The sequence below is a fragment of the Metarhizium brunneum genome, chromosome 5 (genome assembly GCF_013426205.1).
Source record: "Metarhizium brunneum chromosome 5, complete sequence".
Taxonomy (NCBI): domain Eukaryota; kingdom Fungi; phylum Ascomycota; class Sordariomycetes; order Hypocreales; family Clavicipitaceae; genus Metarhizium; species Metarhizium brunneum.
The window spans coordinates 3,448,815-3,472,253 of NC_089426.1; the positions used below are offsets into that span (position 1 = coordinate 3,448,815).

General features: G+C 51.9%; 4 protein-coding genes and 1 non-coding gene across 5 annotated transcripts; 3 read left to right on the forward strand and 2 right to left on the reverse strand.

Moving 5' to 3' along the window:
• Positions 1-53: 53 nt before the first annotated feature.
• TAY1 (telomere-associated protein 1) lies at positions 54-1,607 on the forward strand (the record flags this gene model as incomplete). Its single annotated transcript, XM_014686277.1, has 1 exon — positions 54-1,607. One exon carries the CDS (start codon positions 54-56, stop codon positions 1,605-1,607), a length of 1,554 nt encoding a protein of 517 aa, XP_014541763.1.
• Positions 1,608-2,881: 1,274 nt separating this feature from the next.
• On the reverse strand, positions 2,882-3,526 carry G6M90_00g091100 (uncharacterized protein; the record flags this gene model as incomplete). The annotated part of the gene is made up of 1 exon (XM_014686278.1): positions 2,882-3,526. One exon carries the CDS (start codon positions 3,524-3,526, stop codon positions 2,882-2,884), a length of 645 nt encoding a protein of 214 aa, XP_014541764.1.
• Positions 3,527-4,662: 1,136 nt separating this feature from the next.
• On the forward strand, positions 4,663-4,764 carry G6M90_tRNA00000102. The gene has a single exon. It is a non-coding gene; the product is annotated as a tRNA-Ser (tRNA).
• A 4,783-nt stretch (positions 4,765-9,547) lies between these two features.
• Positions 9,548-9,691, forward strand: G6M90_00g091110 (uncharacterized protein; the record flags this gene model as incomplete). The annotated part of the gene is made up of 1 exon (XM_066131390.1): positions 9,548-9,691. The coding sequence occupies one exon, from the start codon at positions 9,548-9,550 to the stop codon at positions 9,689-9,691; it is 144 nt and encodes a 47-aa protein (XP_065987529.1).
• Positions 9,692-16,503: 6,812 nt separating this feature from the next.
• On the reverse strand, positions 16,504-18,241 carry G6M90_00g091120 (uncharacterized protein; the record flags this gene model as incomplete). Its single annotated transcript, XM_014686279.1, has 3 exons — positions 16,504-17,028; positions 17,098-18,039; positions 18,113-18,241. 3 exons carry the CDS (start codon positions 18,239-18,241, stop codon positions 16,504-16,506), a joined length of 1,596 nt encoding a protein of 531 aa, XP_014541765.1.
• Positions 18,242-23,439: the final 5,198 nt, after the last annotated feature.

Here is a 23,439-nt window from a genome sequence, read left to right on the forward strand (position 1 = left end):
TATGAACTCCTCTGCCCAATGCAATATAAGCCAGAAGGCACATACAGCCCAAGATGGCCACCATCGAACCTCGCCTGATTCACTTGTTAAACGAGTCAACATCTACACCTCAGCTTCACCATGCTGACCTCCCTCCGCTGCACGCACTGCCTCTGCCGACTTCTACAGAGCGACCTCTGCCTCGCCTCGAGCTTGATGCGGCGTACCGGTCAGACCGGCCAAGCGGCGCCTCGGCATATCCACTGCGCCTGTTCCTTGGAGACTACGAAGCCACGGAGCCGTCACCCCGTGGCCGCTCCAAAGCCATCAAAGACTCGAGTGATGCCTCCGATGACGCCTATAACAAGAAGCGCGGGCGAAATATCCATATCAAGGATGACTTCGTCCAGCTGCCCCAGCCCATGAAGCGACAGAAGTCGGCGCAGCAGGCGCCTGCGATGCCGCCCATTATCAACGGGCTACTCGAACCTCCAAGCCACCCTGCTCTGTTTCCGCCAATTGTATCAAATGCATACGATGAGAATGATGCCGGCCAGATACGACTTCTCAATGAATACGCCGCACATGGAGCCGTCGAGGACCGCGCCAGGCGGTCTCCCGAGGCTGAGAAGTCAGGCAAGAGCAGAAAGCGGGCTGCCAAGCCTCGCAGAAAGTGGTCCGAGGAAGAGACGAAGCACCTGCTCCTCGGTGTGAATCGCCATGGAGTTGGCAAATGGACCAGCATCCTCGAGGACCCAGACTTTACCTTCAACGACCGAACTGCCGGTGACCTGAAGGATAGATTCAGGACGTGCTGTCCGGAGGAGCTGCGCGGTTCAAGCAAGTCCTCCTCGCAGGCCGGCTCACCGCGTGCAGCGTCTCAAGAGATTGGACGTCGAACCAAGTCGGGTATTCATGCCGAGAACATTCTTATCGAGGACTCGCCTTCGCCAAAAGAGGCTGGCGAGTCCGACTCAACTGCTAAGCCTAGGAAGAGCCGTGCCCACCGCAAGAAGCTCGAAGACCTGGCCGAATTGGGTATTCATGGGCCGTTCAAGAAGTCACATAGACGTGAACGGCGCCCTTTTACCGAACAGGACGATCGTGAGATCCTGGAGGGGCTGGATATATATGGCCCTGCTTGGACCAAAATCCAGCGCGACGCTCGCTTCAACCTGTCTAGCAGACAGCCTACGGATTTGAGAGACCGCGTTCGCAACAAGTATCCTAACATCTATCAGCGCATTGAAAAGGGCACTTTTAACTCCAAAGATGCCCCTCGAAGCAGCAATGTTCTTGAGCCTTCCGTTACCATGTCCATCGACAGCTCGCTGAAACGATCCAAGGCATCATCCAAGGTTGTTCGAACCGGCCACAACAACGCCAAGGAGGACTTACCAACGTGGCCATTGCACATGGTTGACACGTCCAGTTATACTCAGCCACCGCAAACCTTTGATTTCGGTGAGGCCAGTGGACCTCACTTCATGGGCGGTGAGATGGACATTTCAAGGCTGTTGCTTGACGACTCCAAGATGGCTCAGGCACCTGTACGACACGGCGCAGATTATTCTCCTGGTTCTTCATCGCCCCCAGCATACATTACAGAGCCGCGCCGGGACAGGTAACTGCTCCGTCCGGGGCTGAGGTGGCTAGCATTTTTGCGTTTTTGCATCATATCAATCACAAGGTTGGCAATCAGGGACTTTGCTATTGGACCGAATGGCATTGTATTTCTACGAATTGTTACGATTTTTGGGATTTGGGACGGAGTTGGGGATAAAGTCATCTGTCAAAATAGAGTAGACTGGACAGGGGGGGAAGCATGGAAAGTGAGCATGGCATCGTATGACAGTCTGGTTGTTTTTTTTCGCCTGGTACCCGCTGTCTAATACGAAGAAATATACCTCGGCGTTTGGATTTTTGGAAGATTACAGGGTCCCTCGGAAAGAAACAATGGGGCAATCTCGAGGCGATTGCGTCTGAGCAACACTGCTTCAGACTGATTCCCACTCTACAGTAGACATAATCTAAAAGAAACCAAGTGCAAAATGATAACAAGTACGAGCGCTCCACCTCGAAAGCATGTGCTAGCCCAGTCACAGTTGATTGGGTTGTTTTCCCCTGCCGATCTACTAGTACATAGAAGCACCAAAAAAGTCAATGACGGAATCTCACATGCCAAAATGCCAAAGAGCCGGCTGCCTCGATTCGGGAGCATTGCCAAGGGGGGTAAGGGGAGACCACGGGTCCGGTGGAGCAAGTCCTCTGTAAGGACCGGAAGTTGCATGACTCGACAAGTCCCTTGGGTCTGAAATTGGCATGTGAAGATGAGGGTTGGGGATTGTGCGCAAGATTTATTTCTATAGCGTGTATGTACAGGTTTACATCTGTGGCCAGATGCATGAATGTCCCTTTGTAGAGAGTAGGGCGATGACGGGAAAAGGCTGTCTTTTCTTCTTCTTTTTTTTTCCCTTGAAGCCGCCCGTCCTGGACTCCTGGGAGGAGACAAGACGCCGTACTTGGTTGGACTTCCAAGTCGACCTCTTCCTCTGGCCATTGCTGTGAAACTCCATCACCGCTACCGCTATTCCTGCTACGCGCCCTCCCCCAGGAAGCTGTATTTTGACTCTGCACTCAATCCACTGGGTTTTTGCACTGGGTTCGGTCAAAACGCGCTCAATGTACAATGTACGCAGTGGCTGGAGACTATTTGCGGATAATGTTGGGCAGATTGGGAAAAACCCCGATGTTGGCTACTTACGCAACGATGATGTTCCCAAGGCACCGTCTTACGGGAAAGCTCCAGACCAGCCACGTACTCGCAGCACGGGAGCCCATCCGCCCCCAGGCGTCTCTCACTTGAATTATTAATAATAAGCGTATCATAGTACAAGAGCCTTCATTTCCAGTGTGCGCCTACACCACCCTCACCACCCACCACGGGGTCAAGCGTCGGCAGAGGCACATTCCATACCGCCTCAAACCGAGCCAGGTGGTCCCCTCCCTCTGCCCAGCTCCATGAACATCCGCGAGGGTACGCCCCCATCATGGTGAAGCCCGAGAGCGGCACGCGGCCAACAGTCTCTCGGGGGTTCTCGCCGTCGATGCCGTGGTAGCCCCCGGTCAGACACTGCGCGTCCGGGTCTGGGGCTTGGGGATCGAAGGACTTGTGCGCTACGCCGGCTGGGATGACAAAGACGTCGCCGACGTTTGCTTCCGTCTGCAGGGCCCCGTCCTCATGTGCCGTGCCGTACGTGTGCTTGTCCCCGTCGTCGTCTGTGTCGGCTACACCCCAGCGTATGATGCCCGGGCCGCTTAGAACGGCCATGGCCTCGTGGGTCTCGGGATGGTAGTGCGATCTCTGGTACTTGCCGTATTTCGTTACCCATTGCACATCCCACCCATTGCGCTGGAAGGCGTCGTGTATAGTGGCCGCATCGGGTTTCTCATCCTTGTCGAAGTAGCCCTTGTAGTGGAGGAGCGGTTTGGGGGAGTTGGGCACAAGTTTCGTTGGCCTGATTTGGTATACGGTTGGCGAGGGCATTTTCGCAACACATCAATCCGATTCACGGTGGCGGCACCGGGCTGTAGTTGGAATCGCTGGCGGGTTTAGCAATGTGCATGTCGATTCTGGAACGGGCGTGGCCGCCATTTATGACTGGGACGTTGTCATGCGTGCTGAGTGTTCGATAATGAGAGTCGGAGATAGGACGGCATCTCGCCCCCGCATCACCATCATGGACGACGTTGCTGATTGAAGCCTCCGGGAGCATTGCCGGTGCGCCGTCGCCGTCTCGGATGGCTTCCCGATAACCAGCTCGCGCAAGTCTAAAGCCACATTAGCGCAAGTCTCCCAGGACAGGCCTTCGTTTCATTTGGTACGCCGCGTGGGACAGTCCAGGTGAACAACGGTATGCGATATGCAAGGCTGACTGGCAGTCTACCTAGGTATTAGGTCGCGGCATTCCCGACCGGTGGTGCGAGTATCTTGACGCAAAAGCACCATTGCTGCAACGGTTTTTCTAGGACAGAGTAAAGGTTCCAACGTGAGGCTATACGCATCTTGGTGCACCATAGAACAGAGTCACCGTGCCAGCAACAATCGTACAGGAATGCCAAGCCTTGGGGAAACCTGCCAATGTACTTAGTAGTATGTACTGTCTGGTACATGTAGGGCTCACGCCGTGGAACCGTGGATGCAAAACATGGCAATCTGGGGTGCGGGGTAGCTTTTACATGGTTTCCGCAATTTGCAATAACATTGGAAGGCAATTCATCATTCCTTGTACCTAGAAGCTATAGGAAATTTAAAGAGATAATGCTCAATCCGAGTGCCTTGTGTCCACGGCATTCAAAATCCAAAGCTCTCGCAGACGTCTGACAGATACCCGAGAATGCACTAGTTCTAACCGCGACACCCATTTTTTGGTATTTATTCGTGTGATGCAAAGAAACAGGCCGCCGCGAAACTTACAGGAACAGCGGGTCCAAGCGAACTGTCACGGGTACAAGTCGGGGAAGTTCGAAGTTCGGACAAGAGTGTTCACAGGTTTTGACTTTTCAAATTCCACCAGCTCTTGAAGTTATCCAAAAACAGAGCTACGGGAAATCAATTTTTTTTTCGGTTCCAAAAAGACGAAAAAAAAAAAAACACATTTTGAATGTAATGCGAAAAAAAATCGACACCTGCAGGATTCGAACCTACGCACCCGAAAGTAATGCCTGTGTAACTTACGTAAGCAAGGTAGCAGGGCACCGCCTTAACCACTCGGCCAAAGTGTCTTAGATAGCGGGGACGGGGTTAATTGTAAATTATATAGGCTAGTTAACAGGCAGTACCAATCGCTTCAACTTATTAACAGTTTCCTATCATCAATACGTCAATCAATGATAGTCAAGGCTAATATCGCCTGACCTTGTTAATAACCTGGCGGGTGGTCCTAATTTTGGAGTCGCGAGTTTAACGCAGAACCCGCCTTTCCTGTAAATTCGAACCTGCGCACATAATAATTTCTGGGCTGGATCACTTTGCCTAGTCTGACAACCCATGCCAGTTTCACAGACTATCAACTATTAGTATCGCAAAAACATGGCATAAATTCGGGTAATCGAGCGTCGTTTATACCACCCTAAATATTACAGCTTATAGCCTTTAGGCACTAACTGGCTTAGCAGAAGACTAAAATCGACTTGTACCCCGCGCCAATATACGATTATAGGATGCGGTCGTCATCATCTCCAACGCACGTACGAGCAATGTTACACGGAAAAGGCCCAACAGATCGTGAAGCCCAACAAAGGGGCTTCGCCGATACAGGACTTGTTGGCTACACAGCTAGAACACGTGCCCGGGCAAGGACTCTAGGCCCGGGCGTTCATTTCATGTATATAAGGCGGTCACCCTTCTCTTCCTTTCTCGTAGCAACTCAGGGCTTTTGACATCCTACGAGATTATTATTGAATTGAGCCCTGTTTTGCTCCAAGCCTTCACATTGAACCCTTGTCACAGTTGAAGACATTGAGTGAACTACTTAAAATGAGGCTGTCGCTGCAGGAATGACGGTGAGCTGGACGCCGTTTTATTCATACTCATCCATTAGCCGGATAAGTATGAATACAACGGCATCCAGCTCACGGTCATTCCCGCAGCGACAAAGTTTCAGCCTCAACTAAGCAATGCTGCGCAATAGCAAATAATAATTAAATAGACCACTAGCTGTCTTTGGCCTTGATGAACTTTGTCTCTGGAGATTTGCTATGACGCCATGTCTAAACAGATCCAGGCCACCCAGTATCATCATACAATCACGTAGCCCCCCCTTACAGCAATCTTGGAATTCCCGCCTTAGCATGGCATCCTGCCTGTGGAAAACGCGAATAATGAATAGAGGGTGAAGGCTTTTCCCCCTACGGATTTGTTAGCTGCGGCACCTATTCATTTAGTACCCAAAATTTCGCTTACTTCACTCGCCTCAAGGCTCCAAGTGGTGTCAATTACACGAGTGACATTTTACGTCCTTAGCTGGGCCGACATAGCCAGAGCCGTCGCACTGGCCGCACATTGTTCTGTCTTGATTCTGGCCTTTAGAACAACTTATCTTGGGGTGCAGAATGTCGGACAGTAGATGGACGTAAATGCGATACAAGAAATAAACGTGGCACAAATAGAGAGAACAAAGCCCGAAAATGTGAGATGACAGCCCAACAACCCGCTGGCCCCTCTTTAAAGGTACCAGACATAAGTATGCAGACTGTTTAATGCATACATATGTACGATGGGCCATGTCAGATATCGGATTATTAAACTAGCCCACCGGTAAACCAGTGGCACCTTTACCGCTACCCAAGAGTGGCAAAAGCTGCCAATAAACATAAGTGCCAATGTGAGTGAAATGAGAATTAATTCACGCTCAATACTAATGATTTGTAGATGCCAAAGAACCCCGTGTTGCAAGTAGCAACAAAAAGACTGTCGAGAAGGCGCGCACTCGTACGCCGCCGCCTAACAATAAGGACGCAGGGAAATATCACGAGAGCCCGGAGTCAGACCATAGCGAGGGCCATCTCAGGCACTAGCCCTAGCCACGTTCTTGTATTCATAGAGACCTTCAGTCCTTGAGACGTCTTGGAAAACCAAGGACCTTTGATACCTTGAGGTCGATGATTCAACGAATATATACCAAGATATACTTGAATAGTCCGGCAGGTATCCTGTCGACTCAGTCCGCTGGGAAGCCTGTGGATTCCGGAACCATCCTGTTGATATGCATCATTCCTTCCCACCAGGCTGTATGGCTTAATGAGAGAACTACTCTCCTGGTAGGCAATTGACGTCCCAAGGACCTTGGGGGCTACACGAAGACTGTCTAACAAAAGACTATATACAATGAGCCCAATGAAGAAGAATGACTTCCCCGGATTTCCGGTAATCATTATGCCAATACAAACTCATTACGGCTGCCAAGGAAAGCGTGCCGTTAATGCATAATAAGTAGCTTCAAGCTCTGTCATTCTCGTTCTGGAATACTTAGAGTCCAGCTGGTCACATCAACTGAGGGGAGTGAGCTAATAACTACTAGTTATGCGCTTCTTAGAGGAGTTGTCATCGTCCAACACCAGCGCGGGGCAACTCCCCCATCGACAACGTTGCCAGACAGTCTTTCCGCAACAAGGTGAAAATGCAACCCGCCGCATGTCATTTACCAGACTGTCCAACCATGTCGTCACGGATCGGTAGACGCCAGAGACGTACAGTAGCCGCTGCCACGACTACCCGTTTGCCCACTCACCAAGTTGTGCGTCGCACTGTCCATAGATGTGATGCCAGCTCACTCGATAGTCGGGCTGCACACGAGCCGGACAACTACAAGAACAGTAAGCTTAGCTCCCCTAAACCTTTGTCACTGATATCCGAGCAACTGGAACATATTGTAGTCTGGACACATTACTCTCTCACCGGGAATGATGACCAAATGCACCGCCTGTCTTGGGTTTAGATAATGCCGCCCCTTGTCTCCCGGCCTGAAGCCCGCTGACGGTATTTCCATTGAAACAAAACGAATTCGCAAGGCAATAGGATGTAAACCACGAGACCCTGCCGCCAAGCAAGGAACATCCTGACCTTGACAAACTCTTTGTTTTCTCACACTAGTTTTATTGCTGAATTAACGCGTTTCTCATTAAAGTGAAAAAAGAGTCTAAGCCGTTATCGTAATGATCATGAGCTTACCCAGGTCGTCATGGTTCGTTTGATCCTTCTCGCCGGCGGCATGCTGACGGGGAGGAACCAGGTTCCATTTGACGGCAGACACATGGCCTAGCGTCGGGGGTTCATGTATCGGCGCGCCTTGACCCTTCGCCTCGTGGGAACGTGGGTTGATTACTCCGTAATGACCTCGCAGTAGTTTTCTTTTCGGCCGGGTGTAATCCGTCCTCCGTGAGCGCCAGCCCCCACGCATGGGGAATAAGCAAGGCCGTTGCCCGAGAGGGTGTGTATAGATAAAATGTCTTAGCATTTTGGCCCTAATGTACTGTCCCGCTCCCGCTCGGATTGGTGTTGCTAAGAATTGAGGCGATCGCTGCAGCTAGAAGCTGCTCCTTGGGAAGAATCGCCACTGGCAAGCGGTCGCTTGAACTGGAGGGCGATATAATCGGCAACGTGTATACCTGGTATTTGCCATATTCCTCATTCATTAGCATATGATCGGTATGCAAGGGGCTTTATTTGCACTGATTATCCCCTAGGGTGGAAAGGGGACTCGGTTGAGGTTAGGTGAACCTTTGCGAGTTCAAGACAAACCGAGTATCCAGTTGGCAGGTATATAACGCAGATTTCCGCAAGAATGGCCACCACGTGGAAGAGAAGACGGCGGCACTTAGTGCAGATATAACCATGCGGTAATCTCGAGTGACCTGACGCCCTACGGAGTACTGCATATGCTGAAACTCGAAACCCACGCCCCCTTTACCATTATGAGTACATGTCAATACATTGTCAGAAGGGGCGTTGTATAAAAGTTGAGAAGAGACGGGGTAAAAGGCCCCCAAGCGTGACAAACCAACAAGTTGGACTCGGCCGGGTGACTGGGAGGACAAGGGCCGGTGCAAATGCCACAGCCCGGTTATTATACCCGCGATTGACGAAGCTTCTCTCATCAGTTGACATGTTGGCCGATTTCACTAGACCGTAATTTATGACCAAACATCAGGTGGATGATTTGTCTAGTCTGGTATGACTGAGGGCATCGAACCGCATTACGAGCAGCAAGGTGATGCGGTAGCAAGTCAGGCCCTTGCGTCGGTATGGGAAAAAAAAAGCATACTTGCCCCTTGGCAGATTGCCAGCATGACGGCGGCCTTTTGTCCCGCGCATCGAGTGGTGCCGCGATATGCACGAGCAAGGTGATGGTCACAGTCACATGGAAATAGCATTCCCCGAATGCTATGTCCAAGGCTACGGTCCAAGGTAGGAAACTACCATGGCTGACACGTTTTTCATGCTGGCAGGCTGGCAGTACTACCCAACATGCCGGTCAGCCGATTGATCCCCTTTTGCGACCAGTCTACGCTGCTGCAGAAAGGGGTCGACAAGGCTTCGTATGCGTACATGGCGAACACATGGTTTACCAGCCAGTGACGGCGGAAGCGGAAGCTTTGTTGAAGGACGATGATCCTCGTGCTGGGGGTACTTGGATGGACCATCCCACAAAGGTTCTTCTCTGGTCCGGGAGCATCCCCTCTGGGGGTGTACCGAAGGGGCTGCCCTGCAGATTCGGTTCATGGTTCAGTTTGCCTAGGGAAGCGGCCTGCGCTGTGATTTGATCGTTCCATCACGAAAAGCTCCAGATTCTCGACATGATGGTGATTGAGCCCAGGTTAGTGCTAGCCCAGGGGGTGGGACAGGGCAAGGCAAGGCGAGTTCAAATCATGCCGAAGAGAATCGTAGGACAAGAGACGGGAACATGGGCCATGCCGTCAGCAGCTAATAAGGGGGCGTCATCTGTGCCGGACGGCGGTCGAGAGGGTAGATGGAGAAGCGATACGGGCTGACGCGCAAAGACGCAGAATGTCATTCGACATGACCACCACCACGGCATCTGGAGGGGCGGTTGCGCTTATTCGTGCATCGTTTGTTGGCCGACGAGCCCGCTCCGCCCTGGCCAACGTGTGGATATTTCCAGAAGAGGAAGCAACCGAATGGCAACATTGAACAGCCCTCGTCGTCGACGTCGTCTTCTTCCACCTTGTTGTGGGACTGCCCTGCCCCTGGAACATGCGGACCTCGTTCAAGCACCTTGTGCATTAGCGCCGTGTTCTTTTGGACCTCAAGTCCATGTCCTGCTATCGGGCATGTTGCCATGTAGTATGTACCGTTCCTTGCCTTGGTACCTGTTGCCATTGACGGGTGCAGAGAGGCACGCATGGCATCATCCGTCGTCATGTTGCAGGTTGCAGGCGTGTGCCTGTTATTTGGAACAAAGGCACACTCCAAGTCAACAGCCTTGGTTTTGACGCCCATGTGCTCTCTTGCCCGGATTGCCATGTACTACACAAGTACGTTGCTGCAGCAAGGTGTACATTACAGACTGCAAGGGGTCATCCTGCACCTCTTTTGCCATCCCCCCCTTTTCCTTGCTCGCCTGGGGCTGAGGTGATAATTTGGGGCAAAAAAGGATGGCGAATGGTTCGAAAACGACTTACATACCATGTGTAGACCTGAGTAGAAACACTTTGTGGAGGCACCAAGGTTGTGGCAAAGAGGCCTGGGCTTTCGCATCATGCTCACAGTATTTGACAACCGTCTGGTAGTACGAGATCAGCCTTGAGGCCGGAAAGTGCCAAATTTAATTGCCACCATTGCGGTAACGCAGCTGGCCAGTGACCTGCCAACATCGCACAACATCGCAACTGCTCTGCGTATTGCCCTACTTCGGCGCTCTCTACCATTAGCGATTGCCAAAAGATTTGCTGACCGTGACAAGTGACCTACAGCATGCCAGTCAGCCATGGAGCGCATGTTTTCTGCCAGGATTTGGCACAGGAGACAGCTATTAGTTGGGTGCATACCCGTTTCCGCCACTTCTGTTTTGCTTTAACAAGGCCGCTGTGCTAGTTTCACGGCTATTGTAGCAGTTTGTCAACTATGGCTTCCTTGTCTTTTATCGGTGAGGGAATCATGGCTACTTACAGCTCAGTGAGAGCTCAATGTTAGGCTGCCTTATATCATGGGTAGTGTCGGGATGATCGATATGCTCTCTGTAACTCTGAGTATCTGAATTGCCTCTTCTGCCTGACATCTTCAAATAGTGCAATACTGCTTGCACGGCTTTTTTTTTTGGTGTGGAGGCCAAGATTAGTCAAGAGTGCGTTGATAACAGAATAATATGCCTGCCTCTGATACAAACCGGTTATATGGATTGTACTTCTGATGTCAGCAAAGAGATACGTAGTGTCGATATAGATATATTGCGTCACTAACACACGCGCGTCTTTCGGTGCTTTACATCGATATGGTGCGTCTCGTGGTATTCAAGACATATGTCAAGTATATCATTTCCCGCCGTATCTGCTTTGACGCAGATACCTGACAATAAGGGGGGGTATTTTGGTTAGAAGGAAGATTATCTGGGCGACACTCTGGTATGCTCGAGTCTCTCTGCTTGGACGGCGCCTCATCATCCTTCCGCCAAAACCACGAGGATGGCGTTAGTTAACAGACAAGTAATATCTTACTATTTATTCGCATTAACAAGCTGAAATCTGATCGGGCAATGTCATCGCGCGGTTCTGAAACCAACGAATGCGGTTTGAGTCTAGATGTCATTGTGTCCACGGTATGTAAGTTGCAGTTTACTCACAGAGACTGCTACGGCTTAAGAACTCAGCTACTCCAAACACTTCGAGTTGCCCAATACCAAATGCCATCTCTTGGCGCAGACTTGTGGTGTACAATAGGCTTTTCTGTAAGTCTTTTTGATTAGTTCAGTGTCATGCAAAATGTAGTCGTGAGGGTTCCTCGAATGAGCCAATCCACCCACCGTCTTTGTCGCAGATCGAGAGAAGCCTCGCCTCTAGTTCTATCATAACCAATGGCAGTTTCGAGGATCAACCGGCATATTATACGAGCTTAGTCGGCTGAGAGGCGCATTTGGGGTTGCGCAAAAAGCTGATAGTCCAATAAGTTGTTGCCTTGCCACCTCGCACCTGAAGGGATAGGCGTGCAACCGAAGTTGGCAGAAGATAGACATTGGCTCCCTTCCACTGCCTGTTCTAACGATTCCTTAGACAGTCCAAGAATTGTAAAACAACAAATACAATGACCGTTTCCCCTCCTTTTACTTTCAAGTAATCGCGCTGCATGGGGCGAGCAGTGCAGAGCAGCGAACTTCCAGGGCCTGGCAGTGTCAACCGGCCTGAATCGTGATTCAGTCATTAATATTTGCTTTAAATTGCTTGCGAAAGGCAGTTTCGAGGCGTAGTTCATTATGAATATATGTGTGCTAAGCAGCGCTAATCCAGGCTGTGGTGTGAGCACATCAAGACTAGCCTCGTTGTCCGAACGATTTCATGATGGCCCCCGGGCGTGGCCACAGCCAGAACCTGGATGAGACTCTGTGAGATACAAGGCGGTCACGGAGGCTATCCCATCCTTCGAGAGTGATCACTTGCCTGAACACTCAGTTTCACTGTCAACCACCCTTGCTCATAAAGCGGAGGCGGGCTGAAAGTCCTGAGACGTCAAGTCTGTCGCATTTTACAAAAAGAGGGAAATCACACCGGCTGAATTGGGGAGGTGGTAGTGTCACATCCCGCTGCATGCTTGTCTGCGTGTCGTCATTTTGCAATAATACAATGCCCATGCCACACAGTGCCCGCATGTGCCTCGGGATTTCTTTCACTTCATAGGGCAGGGTTGAGAGAAGGCCCTCAGGCGAGCAGCTGGTGCGCCACAGCATCGCATCCGGACAATGTCCGCGGTATTTTCCACTCTGTCGGGACCTAGAATGCAACCAAATGAGCCCAAATGCTTGCAAAGTTGCCAGAGGACATTTTAGTCTTACCCCGAGAGGGCACTACTACAGGGAGCTGAAGCCCGAGCATGCAAGTCCGAGGTTACCCAAGTGCGAAATCGAGCCAGTCCACAGCCACTCGCGCAATGATGCCGTTCATCCCAGGCATTAAGACAATAAGAGCCGTCTTCATTTTTCTTTCCAAGAAATCCTACCTGGCAGTTCTGACAAGATGGCTCCGATTTCCCAGCCCGAATGCACCAGGTTGCGCGTCAGGTATAAAGGGCATTTGCGTTCTTCACCCCACTGATCAGTGATGATGACGCTGAGATTGCCCTCCCATCTCTGGTTGATGTAAGCTGCATGTTATGTTCGAGCCGTATCACACACAAATAGAACGGTGGTGGTATGGTCGTTTCTGGCTAGTCTTCTTGAACCCGATTTCTCTCCGCCTTGTGCCATTGATTCAACTGCGGCCGATATTACCTCCGACTAATCTGACCGAGTATTCTCTTTGTTTATAACATAACGGTCAAGGCACATTATGAGCACCGCCGGGATCACCGGCCGTTATCACCGATGATTGGTTTGGGAACCTGTTGACTTGTCATGCCATTTTTCGCTGGAAGATTTTGCAACTGAGAAGTCTGGCGCACAAAACCTGCGGCGATAATGATGAACGGTGTTAACGGGAGTCCTCCTGGCGTTGTTGGGCGATCTGGGCGGCCGATCGGCGTTAGGTGTGAGGCTGATGGTTGGGATGGATCTCTCGTAATACAGGTGGCTGGCAAAAGAGGCAACGAATCAGCCCAGGCTCCCTCCTAGGAGGCTAGTGAACCTTCATTCACGCAGAAGAACGACCGGACATGACTGAGGTCGAAGGGACTTCACCTTGTCCATCTCGCGCCAGCTCTCGGGAAATCGCAAAGAGTCGCACAGGGGGCCCCGGATGGAGAAAGGGGAAAAAAGCTCAGATGGGAGTCGCTCCGGGACGGTTGGGAGGATGTCGAATGGGTTAAAATAACACCTATACCAGGCGGGATCAACAAATACCATGGCTGTGATCGGTAGAGCCGACAAGACAGGGGCACTTCGAGGCTGATGTAGGCTCCGTCCACTTCGACATCGAGGCCTGCACAGACGTAGGCGTGAGTTGCAAGGCTGTCAAGTAGGACAATCTTGGATGGCAGGCTCCTTCCACAGGTTCATGCAAGATGAGTAACATGTTATGTACGGAGTACTAGGTACCTGAACAGGTCAGTACTAGAAGGCCTGCATTGGGGGCTTGCGGCCAAGCGCCTCCCACGGAAGCCTCCACGGAACATCATTGGAACCGAGAAAAATGGTACTTGGCTCTCGGTTGCTGTGTTTTCCGCGCTGTTCGGCAATGAGGCAGGCGCGGTCGGTGTGGAAGTATATTGTATACCCGACATAACCTCCTGACAATCGATCCTTTACATCGTTGACCGTACCGGTTCACCTATCATATCGCCACTGCAGGAGCTGTTACCGCGTTCCAATTCGATTCATGGCCGGGATACGTTAGCCTATCAAGGGATCACGGTGTAAAACTCCTTGTTGCGCAATATGCCGAACGGTACGGCCTTTGACCACAGCACTCGGTGCTCTCTGGGGATGTTTTGTCCACCTGAAGCCATTGCCGTCGTCCAACTTTTACACTACCAAGCCCGGTAAGGGGTTCCCTTTCATGTCGTTTATGCTGACACTGCATTAGCGTCTTTACCAACCGCCGCCGGCATGTTCAGTGGCGTAACCATGATTTCACTTCCTACAAAAGCATGGCAACTGCCATCAAAAGCGTGTCAGCGTTACACCAAAAGCCAAAACGCATTGAGCGCTTGATATGAACCAAACTCAAAGGCCTGGTGGGCCAGATCAGCCAGTCCACGCCTTAGCGTGGGTGTATCTCATGGTTTGAAAGGTGTCCGAGTACCATGACCGGCTCTCGCCTGTGTTGAAATATCTTCAAAGGCTGTCCGGAGCCCGACAGACGGAGCTAGCCACATTCACTCGACGAGCACGGACATCCATTACCACATGACACGTTCTTCATATCCTGTCATAGAGATCAGCTATTTTTGCTGACATCTGAAATGAGGGTTGCGCCACAAACAAAGCTTCAGGACAAACCGACGCAAATGTCAAGAATGATGTCACTCCCGAGCCAAAAACGGCTCAACTCAACTCCTATCGCCGCCGCAGAAGGTGAATTGAGGCCGGGCCCGGGCCCCGACTGTTGGGCCCCGTCTCAAAATACAAGGGATCATGACGCTCCGTGGTATTGTTTTTCTCCATGTGCTACCCGCAAGGGTCCCAGTCTTTACTCCGAATACCGGCCCCCGAAGGAGCGTTGGAATAATAGCTCATGGGCCTACTGGGCCTCTGATCTGGGAAACCAGCTACATCGGGGTTGTGACATGGCAAAAAGCAGAATCCTTGTGGTATATGGAGTACAGAGAGCCAGGGAAGCTGCAAGAGAAGCAGAGGATCAAGCCTTCGAAACTTCTCAAAAGATCCCACTTAGAGTGGAACGGCATTAACTCAGATGGTAACCCTGGCTAAGCCGAAAAGAGCGCCATGGAGCGCACCCGCAGGCCCCACAGCACGTTTTAACTCGGAAGTCGCAAAATCACCTGCGCTAGTATCTATGCTAGTGCTCCTTTCTCCGTATTATGTATGTACATGTCAATCCAAGGCTGACCACTCGGGGAGGCCATGCCGGTGTGCGTTTCAATACTTTTTTTTTTCCCTTTGCGCAATTGTCTAACCATGAATGGAGGACTCCTTCCTGTTTCGATTACACCATGTGTCATCGGTCGGAGCATGATGACGCTTCAATCCTCTCCCCGTCTTGATCTGCTTCTATCCCTGCCTGAACGGCGAAAACTGGCGACGGACAATGGAGCGCTCCACGTGGAACATTGAATGCTAAGTAGTCACCCCATTCCATACCCCGGCAAAGTGTACAAGGACACAACTGACAGAGCAAGAAACTAGCACATGTAAGTCTTTTCCTCGTTGCTCTAGGATGAATGATCTAACCGTTATTGGGGGCTAAAGCGGGTCGTCTTTCCTATTTTTGCAGACACTTTGACTAAGTGTACGGGAACGAAAACATTAGTATTGACAATACACGCACGCCCCCATTAGCTTCTCTTCATTACGTAGTAGATGAGAAAAGTCTATTAGACTATTCCGCACCCTTTGTGCCAGATAATCGGCCGAGATGGGTAGACATTTGGTTGTCCAGTTCTCGCAATATTAACAAATCTGTCTCGTCAAAGCGGGGCACCGGAGCGGGGCACCAAGTCGGTGTGGCCATCCTGACATCCACTCGGCCTGATTCCTGTCAGGCCTGACAAACAACTCAAGATTGAAACTTTCACCCACAGGATCTACCTCCGACAGCCGACAGCCTGCCAACCAGCCCTTGTTGGTTGAAACACGCTGTTTCAGGGCCAAATCCACATTCTCTGCAGAGCCCCCATTTTCCGAGTCAGTGCCAGCCGGCATTCAGGCAAACTGTACGCGGTACGACGAGCCCTACGACCATTCAGTGACACTCGGGGCATTTGAAGCTTCTTTTTTTTTTCGAAAATTAAATGAATGGTGGCTCTTCTCGGGAAGACGTGAAAAATCTACCCTCCTGCCAATAATAATAGTCTGTAGACATGGTTTATGAAGAAGAAATAACATCCCAGTCATCAAAAGAGTCGAGATGTAAGATTCGAGCTACCAAGGAATGAAGATGTGAAAAGAAAATCCCTCCCTGACACCGTGCACCGTGCACTTTCCAATAGTCCCGATAAACCTCCAATTTCAATCCCCAAAGCAGATCGTGAAACTTGCGTTTGCATCTCTCGCCCTCTTGTTGAAAGCACAGTGTACAATTTCAGACCGCCCTCCCAAACTAGTGTACCCAAAATAAGTTTTCATTGCCACACACACACACACAAAAAACAAACACGCAACGAAAGGGGGGTATTATGAATCAAATACATGCTCCAGAGGCAACGCTCCCCTGAAAGCAGGGACGTGGGACGCCAGTCAGCATTCTGTGTGTTGCCGCTAGAGGCTCCAGCTTCATCGGAGCTCTGCTGTCCCAAATCTGCATGTCCATCATCTCACCTGAGCTTGCAGGCGCTCCCTCCCACCGAGATCTAGGGTTGTGAACCTGGTTGATCACATCGTCTTCATTGTGGGTGTGGTGGTGGTGCGGGTCGAGGTCCATCATGGAGTTGTCGCCTCCCATAGGCACTCCATCCTCGTCTCTTCGGCCACTGCCGCCGCCAGAGCGCTTTTTCGCAGAGAGCTTCTTGCGGCGTCTGACATTGATCTCGCGAAAGCAGTCCATATACAGATGCTCTTCGAGTTTTAGGCCATTGACCAGCTTGACTTCAATATCGCTAGAGTTCAAGCGCATGTTGCGGGACCCGCCCATGTCGTGGAAAACATCGAGGATCGTTTTGTAGCGATCCTGCTCAACTTTTCTCCAAGCCTCGCGGAGAATTTCTTCCTGTGCATGATATACTTGGTCAATAATTCATTCTCAAAGGTGAGTTTCGAGGCGAGGGGAATTGCTTACATCACGAGGTAGCCACTGGATGTACTTGGAGCGAGCCCGCTTAAACTTCATTTGGAGCATTTCCTTGCCTTGTCTCTTGTTAAACTCCTTGAGAAAGTCGTTCTGGATGCTGTCCCACATATCCTGCCCTCTCTTGTTGCGGTGGCGCCAGCGGGATTCAAAGATACATCGCTCCTCAGCAGGGCAGGTGTCTTTGAGAGTAGGGGGTACTTCGTCGCCATGGCAATTTTGGTGCTCCTCGGCTGGATCTGGATGCGAATTCACAGTTGACTTTCTACGGCTTGTCTTCTTCACGCGATTGCTGGCACCGGTGGCTCCCGGGCGTCTGCGAGGGGAGTCGCTCGGGGCGCGCAGCGTCCCGGCGGTTGGGTGCTCTGATTTTATTTCCGCATTGTTGGAGCTCTCGCGACGAGGACGGCGAACATTTGAATTTCTGGGAGGCTCATGAAGAAGCGACGACGCGGACAGCGGGTTGTTGCGGTCCAGTTCCCGCGAGTGTGGTTCCATGGGGATGGGGGGATTGCCTCGGAGAAGCATGTTGTTCTGGTTTGGAATGGGGCCCATGTCCAGGTAGTAGGGAGAACCTGATTGTGACAGTGAATGTGGTTGTGTGGCATCGGAAACGCCAAAGTTCCCCATGTAAGGCTCTGGAGGCCCAGGTGTACGTCTGTCCGCGATGTAGAAGTCCGGCGCAACATGGCCCGGCGTGTTCATGGAAGAGCTGGTCTCGTTGGGGTGGCTATTCATCTCAAACTGGGGATGGTTCCACGGGTGGTACATCTTGGAGCTGGCCGGCGGGGTTGGCTCTTGGCTGTGAGGGCTTCCGGGAGGGGGAGGATATTGGCCCATTAATTTGGGCATTTGATGCAAAGGAGGCGAGTCTGCGGTTGATATGGGCGTCAGGAGGTCAGGTTCGCACTGAGGGAGTGCAAATGATGAAACCTGGGAGAACAATTGCAAGTCAGCTTAGCTAGGCCACTGCCTGGTGAATTGATCCGACGAAGCCAGGGCTTACTGTAGAGTAGTGAGTCAGGTCTGGATAGCTTGATGGAGACGACCTGTTGTCTGACAAGCTGGGTGTATCTTCGGAAAGAGCGTCTGCTGGAGAAAGGACAGACGCAACGTATTGTTGGTGCGCAACCATGATTAGGTGAACCCACGAAAGGTGATTGCCAAACAGTCAGATTATTATGTGACGGTCTCCCTGACCAAGATAACGCGCTTTTGAGGTCACCCGTTGGCCTGATTGCGACAGAGGGGGCAATTGCCGACACGCAGAAGCAGCCGCGGCGACGATTGTCGTGTTTTTCTCTGAAAGTCGACGGATCTCAACTGGTACATATGAAGACCAACAATCTATGCTCACGTACTTGTGAAGCAATCTTGGAAGACTTTGGCAGAGGAACGAGGATGGTGGGAATCAAGGGAGCACAAGAATTAGATGCGGCTCAAGTAACCAAATGACGACTGCGAAGAATCAGCATTAAGATAAGATGTTAGGTCCCTGTCTAAGCCAAGAGCAACAACGAGTGTCAAATAACAGCCTTGGGCAAGGTAGGGACCAAGAATCAGGAAGAAGTGAAGAGATGGAGAGCAGAATCTGAGAAGGTCGAAGGCCCGGCCTCTTTGTTATAAGCGGCTCAAGATTGAGGATGTGGTGCAGATCTTTTGGACACAGGATGAGCACGACGACAACACTGGCCAAAGCCTGGGCATGTACCTCGACTTTGCGTGGTACAACCAAGGAGAGCAGGGGGTGCGGGTATGGTGGAACAGCCTCGCCAGGGTGGGTGTCTAGGGAGGTGTGTGATTGCGCTCTAAAATAACAGGGGTAGGGGCGTGCAAACAAGAGGGCGTGGACATGGCGCCTCGGCCATCATCCTCATCCGCTTCTGCTTAGTGGAACTCGTCTACCCCAGTCGGACCATGGGGTCTGTTGATGATGGGGGCACACAGGGCAGCCAGGCACATTGGCCGATGAGACGTCGTCGACTGTCGTTCGACCATGGCTCTCAGGCTTTCGAGCTCGGCTTCATATGCTCTCGTCCTGTAGTGCATGCGGATAGCCGCCGAAGTTCTGCTGTGCACTTGGGGACTGGCAGCGTAGGGTCCAATGAGATGTGGGCCTGGGGGCCAGCATGAACTCTTGTGTTGAGGGGTGCAACGAAGCCATAACTCCGAACAGATAGTGGGTGACGCCCGGAGTCCCCTTGGGGGTCCAACTGGGCCGCTCTGGGCTGCAATTCTTTCCGTCTTGAGGCTCTTGAGGCTCTTGCTGGCCCAGCTTGGCTGAGGAATTGCTGCTGTATCGCCTTGCTGAAACCCTCAGATGATGCCAAATACACCATATATATCCATTGCCTTTCTTTGGCATTTGTCAAGACCCGCTGGCTGGTTCTTGGTTGCTGAGGCTAATCCGGGCGAACCTGTCGCGCCTCAAGACAGGAAAAGGCGAGCTAAAAGCCAACGGCCAGATCTGCGGGCGCGCTACTCCGTACCGATGATGCCAAACTAAGAAAGAAAGAGGAGAAATTGCTTCAAAGTCATAGCATCCCGGGGCCGTGACCGATCAGGGCTCCATACGTATCGAATGCCAACGGCCAAGACTGCGTCGTATCCCGTTCGTTGGAGCACGGCGGGGCATTGGACAGTAACCACAGGCTCTAAACTACATACATATTCCATATGTACACAAGCAAAAACGCAAGCTGTGGCAGGCTTTAGCGGAGAGGAAGAAGAACGAGTTGCGGCTCTGACCAATACAGATGTTGGCCGTTTCACGCTCCGCACGAATCAGCGTGGAGTCTCCTTTGACTTTGGGGGCAGAACCGGTACTCCGTCCTTGTGGATCAGATTCGCGGCAGGCGAACGCATGACGTGCCCACCAAGTTGCTTGGTTGGGAAGTTGCGAATTGAAGAAACATGAAGCTGGCTTGGCGACGAGCCTGTTGACTTTCTGCAGGGACAATCTCAGTTGCGGCCCACAACCCGGCGGCCATGATCATACTCATGCTTGGGCTGAGGTGTGGTGTTGGGTGCATGACCGCCAGAAGTTAGAACCAGAGGCAATCGTGGTATGAGGGGGAGGAGCAGCTGCAGTACATGCTACTAAGTTTGGCGACGAGATGAAACCTAGGACTTTCACGGCGGGCCAGAAAACAGCTGGGCCTACATTGCCACCGTCAGACTTGTGTAGGATGAGAGAGTATCTTGAGATTTTGGAAAGCCGTGTGCGCAGAACCCGCAACAGAATCAACGGATGATGGCAGAAGCATCGAGTGTTGGAAGCCGTTGTTAGGAATACTCCAGAAATGCTCTCGCGATTTGCAGCCGGCAAGATATGATGTACAGTAGCCAGATGTCGGAAACGGAACAGAGCTTCCACCAAAGCAGACGCTTGTTACAGCAACATTGGCCATAGGGGGCACGGCACCCTGTAGACGACACCTTCATCATTGGCCTCCGGTGCACAAATACATACGTAGTCGGAGGCAAACAGAGGTCGAGTACTCCGTAGGTCGAGCAAGTCGAAAGCACCCAGACAAGGCTGGTGGCGGCCAATTGCAATGGGGACCGAGATCAAAGCTGCACTCCGTGACAATAGCGGAGACAATAGCAGAGACAATAGCCAAGGGAAGCAACGCTGGTTGATGAAGCCCCAACGCGACGGAGTTACGGCCGAGTGTCGCCCGCCTGAGCATATCAGAATCGATGAAGGGGACAGGCCACCAAGAGGCACACGGACCAGTCGCCGAGAATCACGGTCTAGCGGCGAGAACGAAGCTCCCTTGAGCGCTCCCGAATCCTGAAATCGTCAAGCCGATGGATTTCTCTCCGTTACGACCATCATCATGATTCATCAGCCATCCGAATGCTCACGGCTTGCGCAGAATGATGGACCAGAAGCAGAAGCAGTAGCAGCAGGAAAAGGAACGGAAAGTAGACACAATCAAATAAATGCAACAAGCAACGGCAGTGACACCACCCTCGTTGCTTGCCAGCCTTGGGAGGAAGATGCAGGCTGAGATCCAAGCAAATGTCGAGGGGACTCGAAGCAGGGGTGCAAACGTCAAGTTCATGTGGGTGGTGGGGAGAATCTAGGCAACAAGGCTGGAGACCCACCAGCTCGACAACCTGGAGGCCAAACATTGAACGAACATTGGTGTGCAGCGTGGCAGCATCGGCATCCAGCCTACATATGTAGCCACTTGGGCAGGTTGCGGACTTGACTTGGAGTGCGCGTGCGAGTCTTTACGGTGCGCCATCGCACGGAGCCCCCCCCAGCGCCTCCAGAGTCCAGGTGGCCAATGTTTGCCAGCACTGAGTGCCGGAGATGCTGACATCTGGACTCAGCCTGCGACAAGCGCCCGGATGGCTGGATGGTCCAGGTGGACACCAGGTCCTCACCAGGGCAGTCATCGTCGGCCACTTTTTTCCTTTTCGTCCTCGTTAGAGTGCCACACGAGATCCGCCGAATTCAGGTACCAGCTAGCGCCAGCAGATCGCGGAAATGATGCGGGAAACGCCATGCTCAAGCCCCCAATCCGCCTCTGATCCGTCAATGCCATGCGATACCTGCGATACCTGCGATACATGCGATACCTGCGATACACCTCTCCCGCTCCATCGGCCGGCCGGGTTGGAGCGGATGCCGCTCGTGCGAATCTGCCAAGTTGCGCCGCGCAAGCTAGCCAGCCGAGAAAGCATTGTAAGGCGACCAGTCAGGAGATTCTCCCGTGGGTGTGCGTACGAGGACGGGCCATTCGGTCCTGGTAGAGTGTAGCATCGTCATCCAGGCGTAGCTCGAGCATCGCCTGGCCATCGTCGACCAAATCCACCTCGACAAACGCGACGATGAAACGATGGCTATAATTGCTGTCAGGCGCTGTTGCTAGTGTCACATCGCAGCTGACACCAACACGCAGCATCGACATGGATGACAGGACTGGCAAGTGATCATGCATGCCTTCCATCCGATCCTGTCGAATGTTTTTTTATGGCTGCCAGGTCGGTGTACTTGCATCCAATCCAATCTTTGCCCGTACATGCACTGGCACCAGAGCCTCCCTTCCACATACCATCAGGATGTTCAGGGCTCTGGGGAACAATGACAAGAACCGACTTCCACGGCCGACCTCTACGGCCGATGGCCCAAACCTCGGACTTGCTCTGTGCTTCTTTAGTCGCCACCCTCGTCGGCCACAAGCCGAAATGTGACGCTTTAGAAAGCAGAAAGCCCTTACAACACCGCCGGGGATTTGTCGCCCTGAGCAGACTAGGCCAAGCATCCGTGTGTACACCCGACAATCAAGTACGGAGTGCATTGCCATGCTATCAAACTGGTGTTTAATATGTACCTTGGCGGCGAAAGAGCAACGCGGATAAGCAAACCCCGTGAAATTCAGCCCCTGTTGTCGACTTTCCCCGCAAACCACCGGCAGCCCCTTCTTGTCACGGGAAGCTTAAGAGGATAGGGAAAGCACGGTAGGTATGATAGGCCTCTCGGCGTTGAAAAGACTTAGAACCGAGCATTTCAAGGCTTGTACTCTCCCCGCCGGCAGAACTTCTAGTCTCCCTTTGACTCCTCGATTGTCATTCAACAAAGGCACCTGAGCGCTCACATTGAGGCGCTCGACTTGGATCCTCTGCTTCACTTAGTGGCCGAATTGTCTGCTTCATTTCTTCTGCCATTTCAATCGCCGAATAGTGTCCAACTAGCAGTGGTTGCGCGCCATGTCCACGGAGATCCGAGACCGAAGTCAATAATGTAGTCGACCTCTCTCTTTGCTTAGCACCACAATGGTCAGTATAGGGAGCTCTTTGTTATCCATTACAATGTGGCTTCAGACAGATGCTGATTTAGTGACTTTGGATCATATATGACAGCCCAGTGGATAGTGACAATCAGGATTGCGAAAACACAGAGATTCAAAACGCCCTCGCCGAAGTCAAAGGCCTAGTGGCCCAGCTTTGAGAATGCTAGTATTCCCGGCTTGATGTGATACATGGATGTTAAACCCTGAGAAACCCTGGACCGAGGAGCGCGGAACGCCGACAGCTTAGCAGGACATTACCAAACGCTTCGAGGTTAGAGCGATGCCATGAGTGTTCGAACTAGCAAGGTTAGCAGATAGGCCACGAGCATTACGCCACTGCTGTAGACCCAGACGATTTCGGGCGCTAGATGATAAACTCAAGGACTGGGGTGGATAGACACCGGTTATGAAATGCCTCTACGGCTAGGAGCCCTGGCCGTCTCGCGCCCGTTGCGTCAACACCACCCGCCAAGTACAGGTGCAATTTTGACTCATGAGAGCAAGAAGGGGCCGTCCGATATGCCAA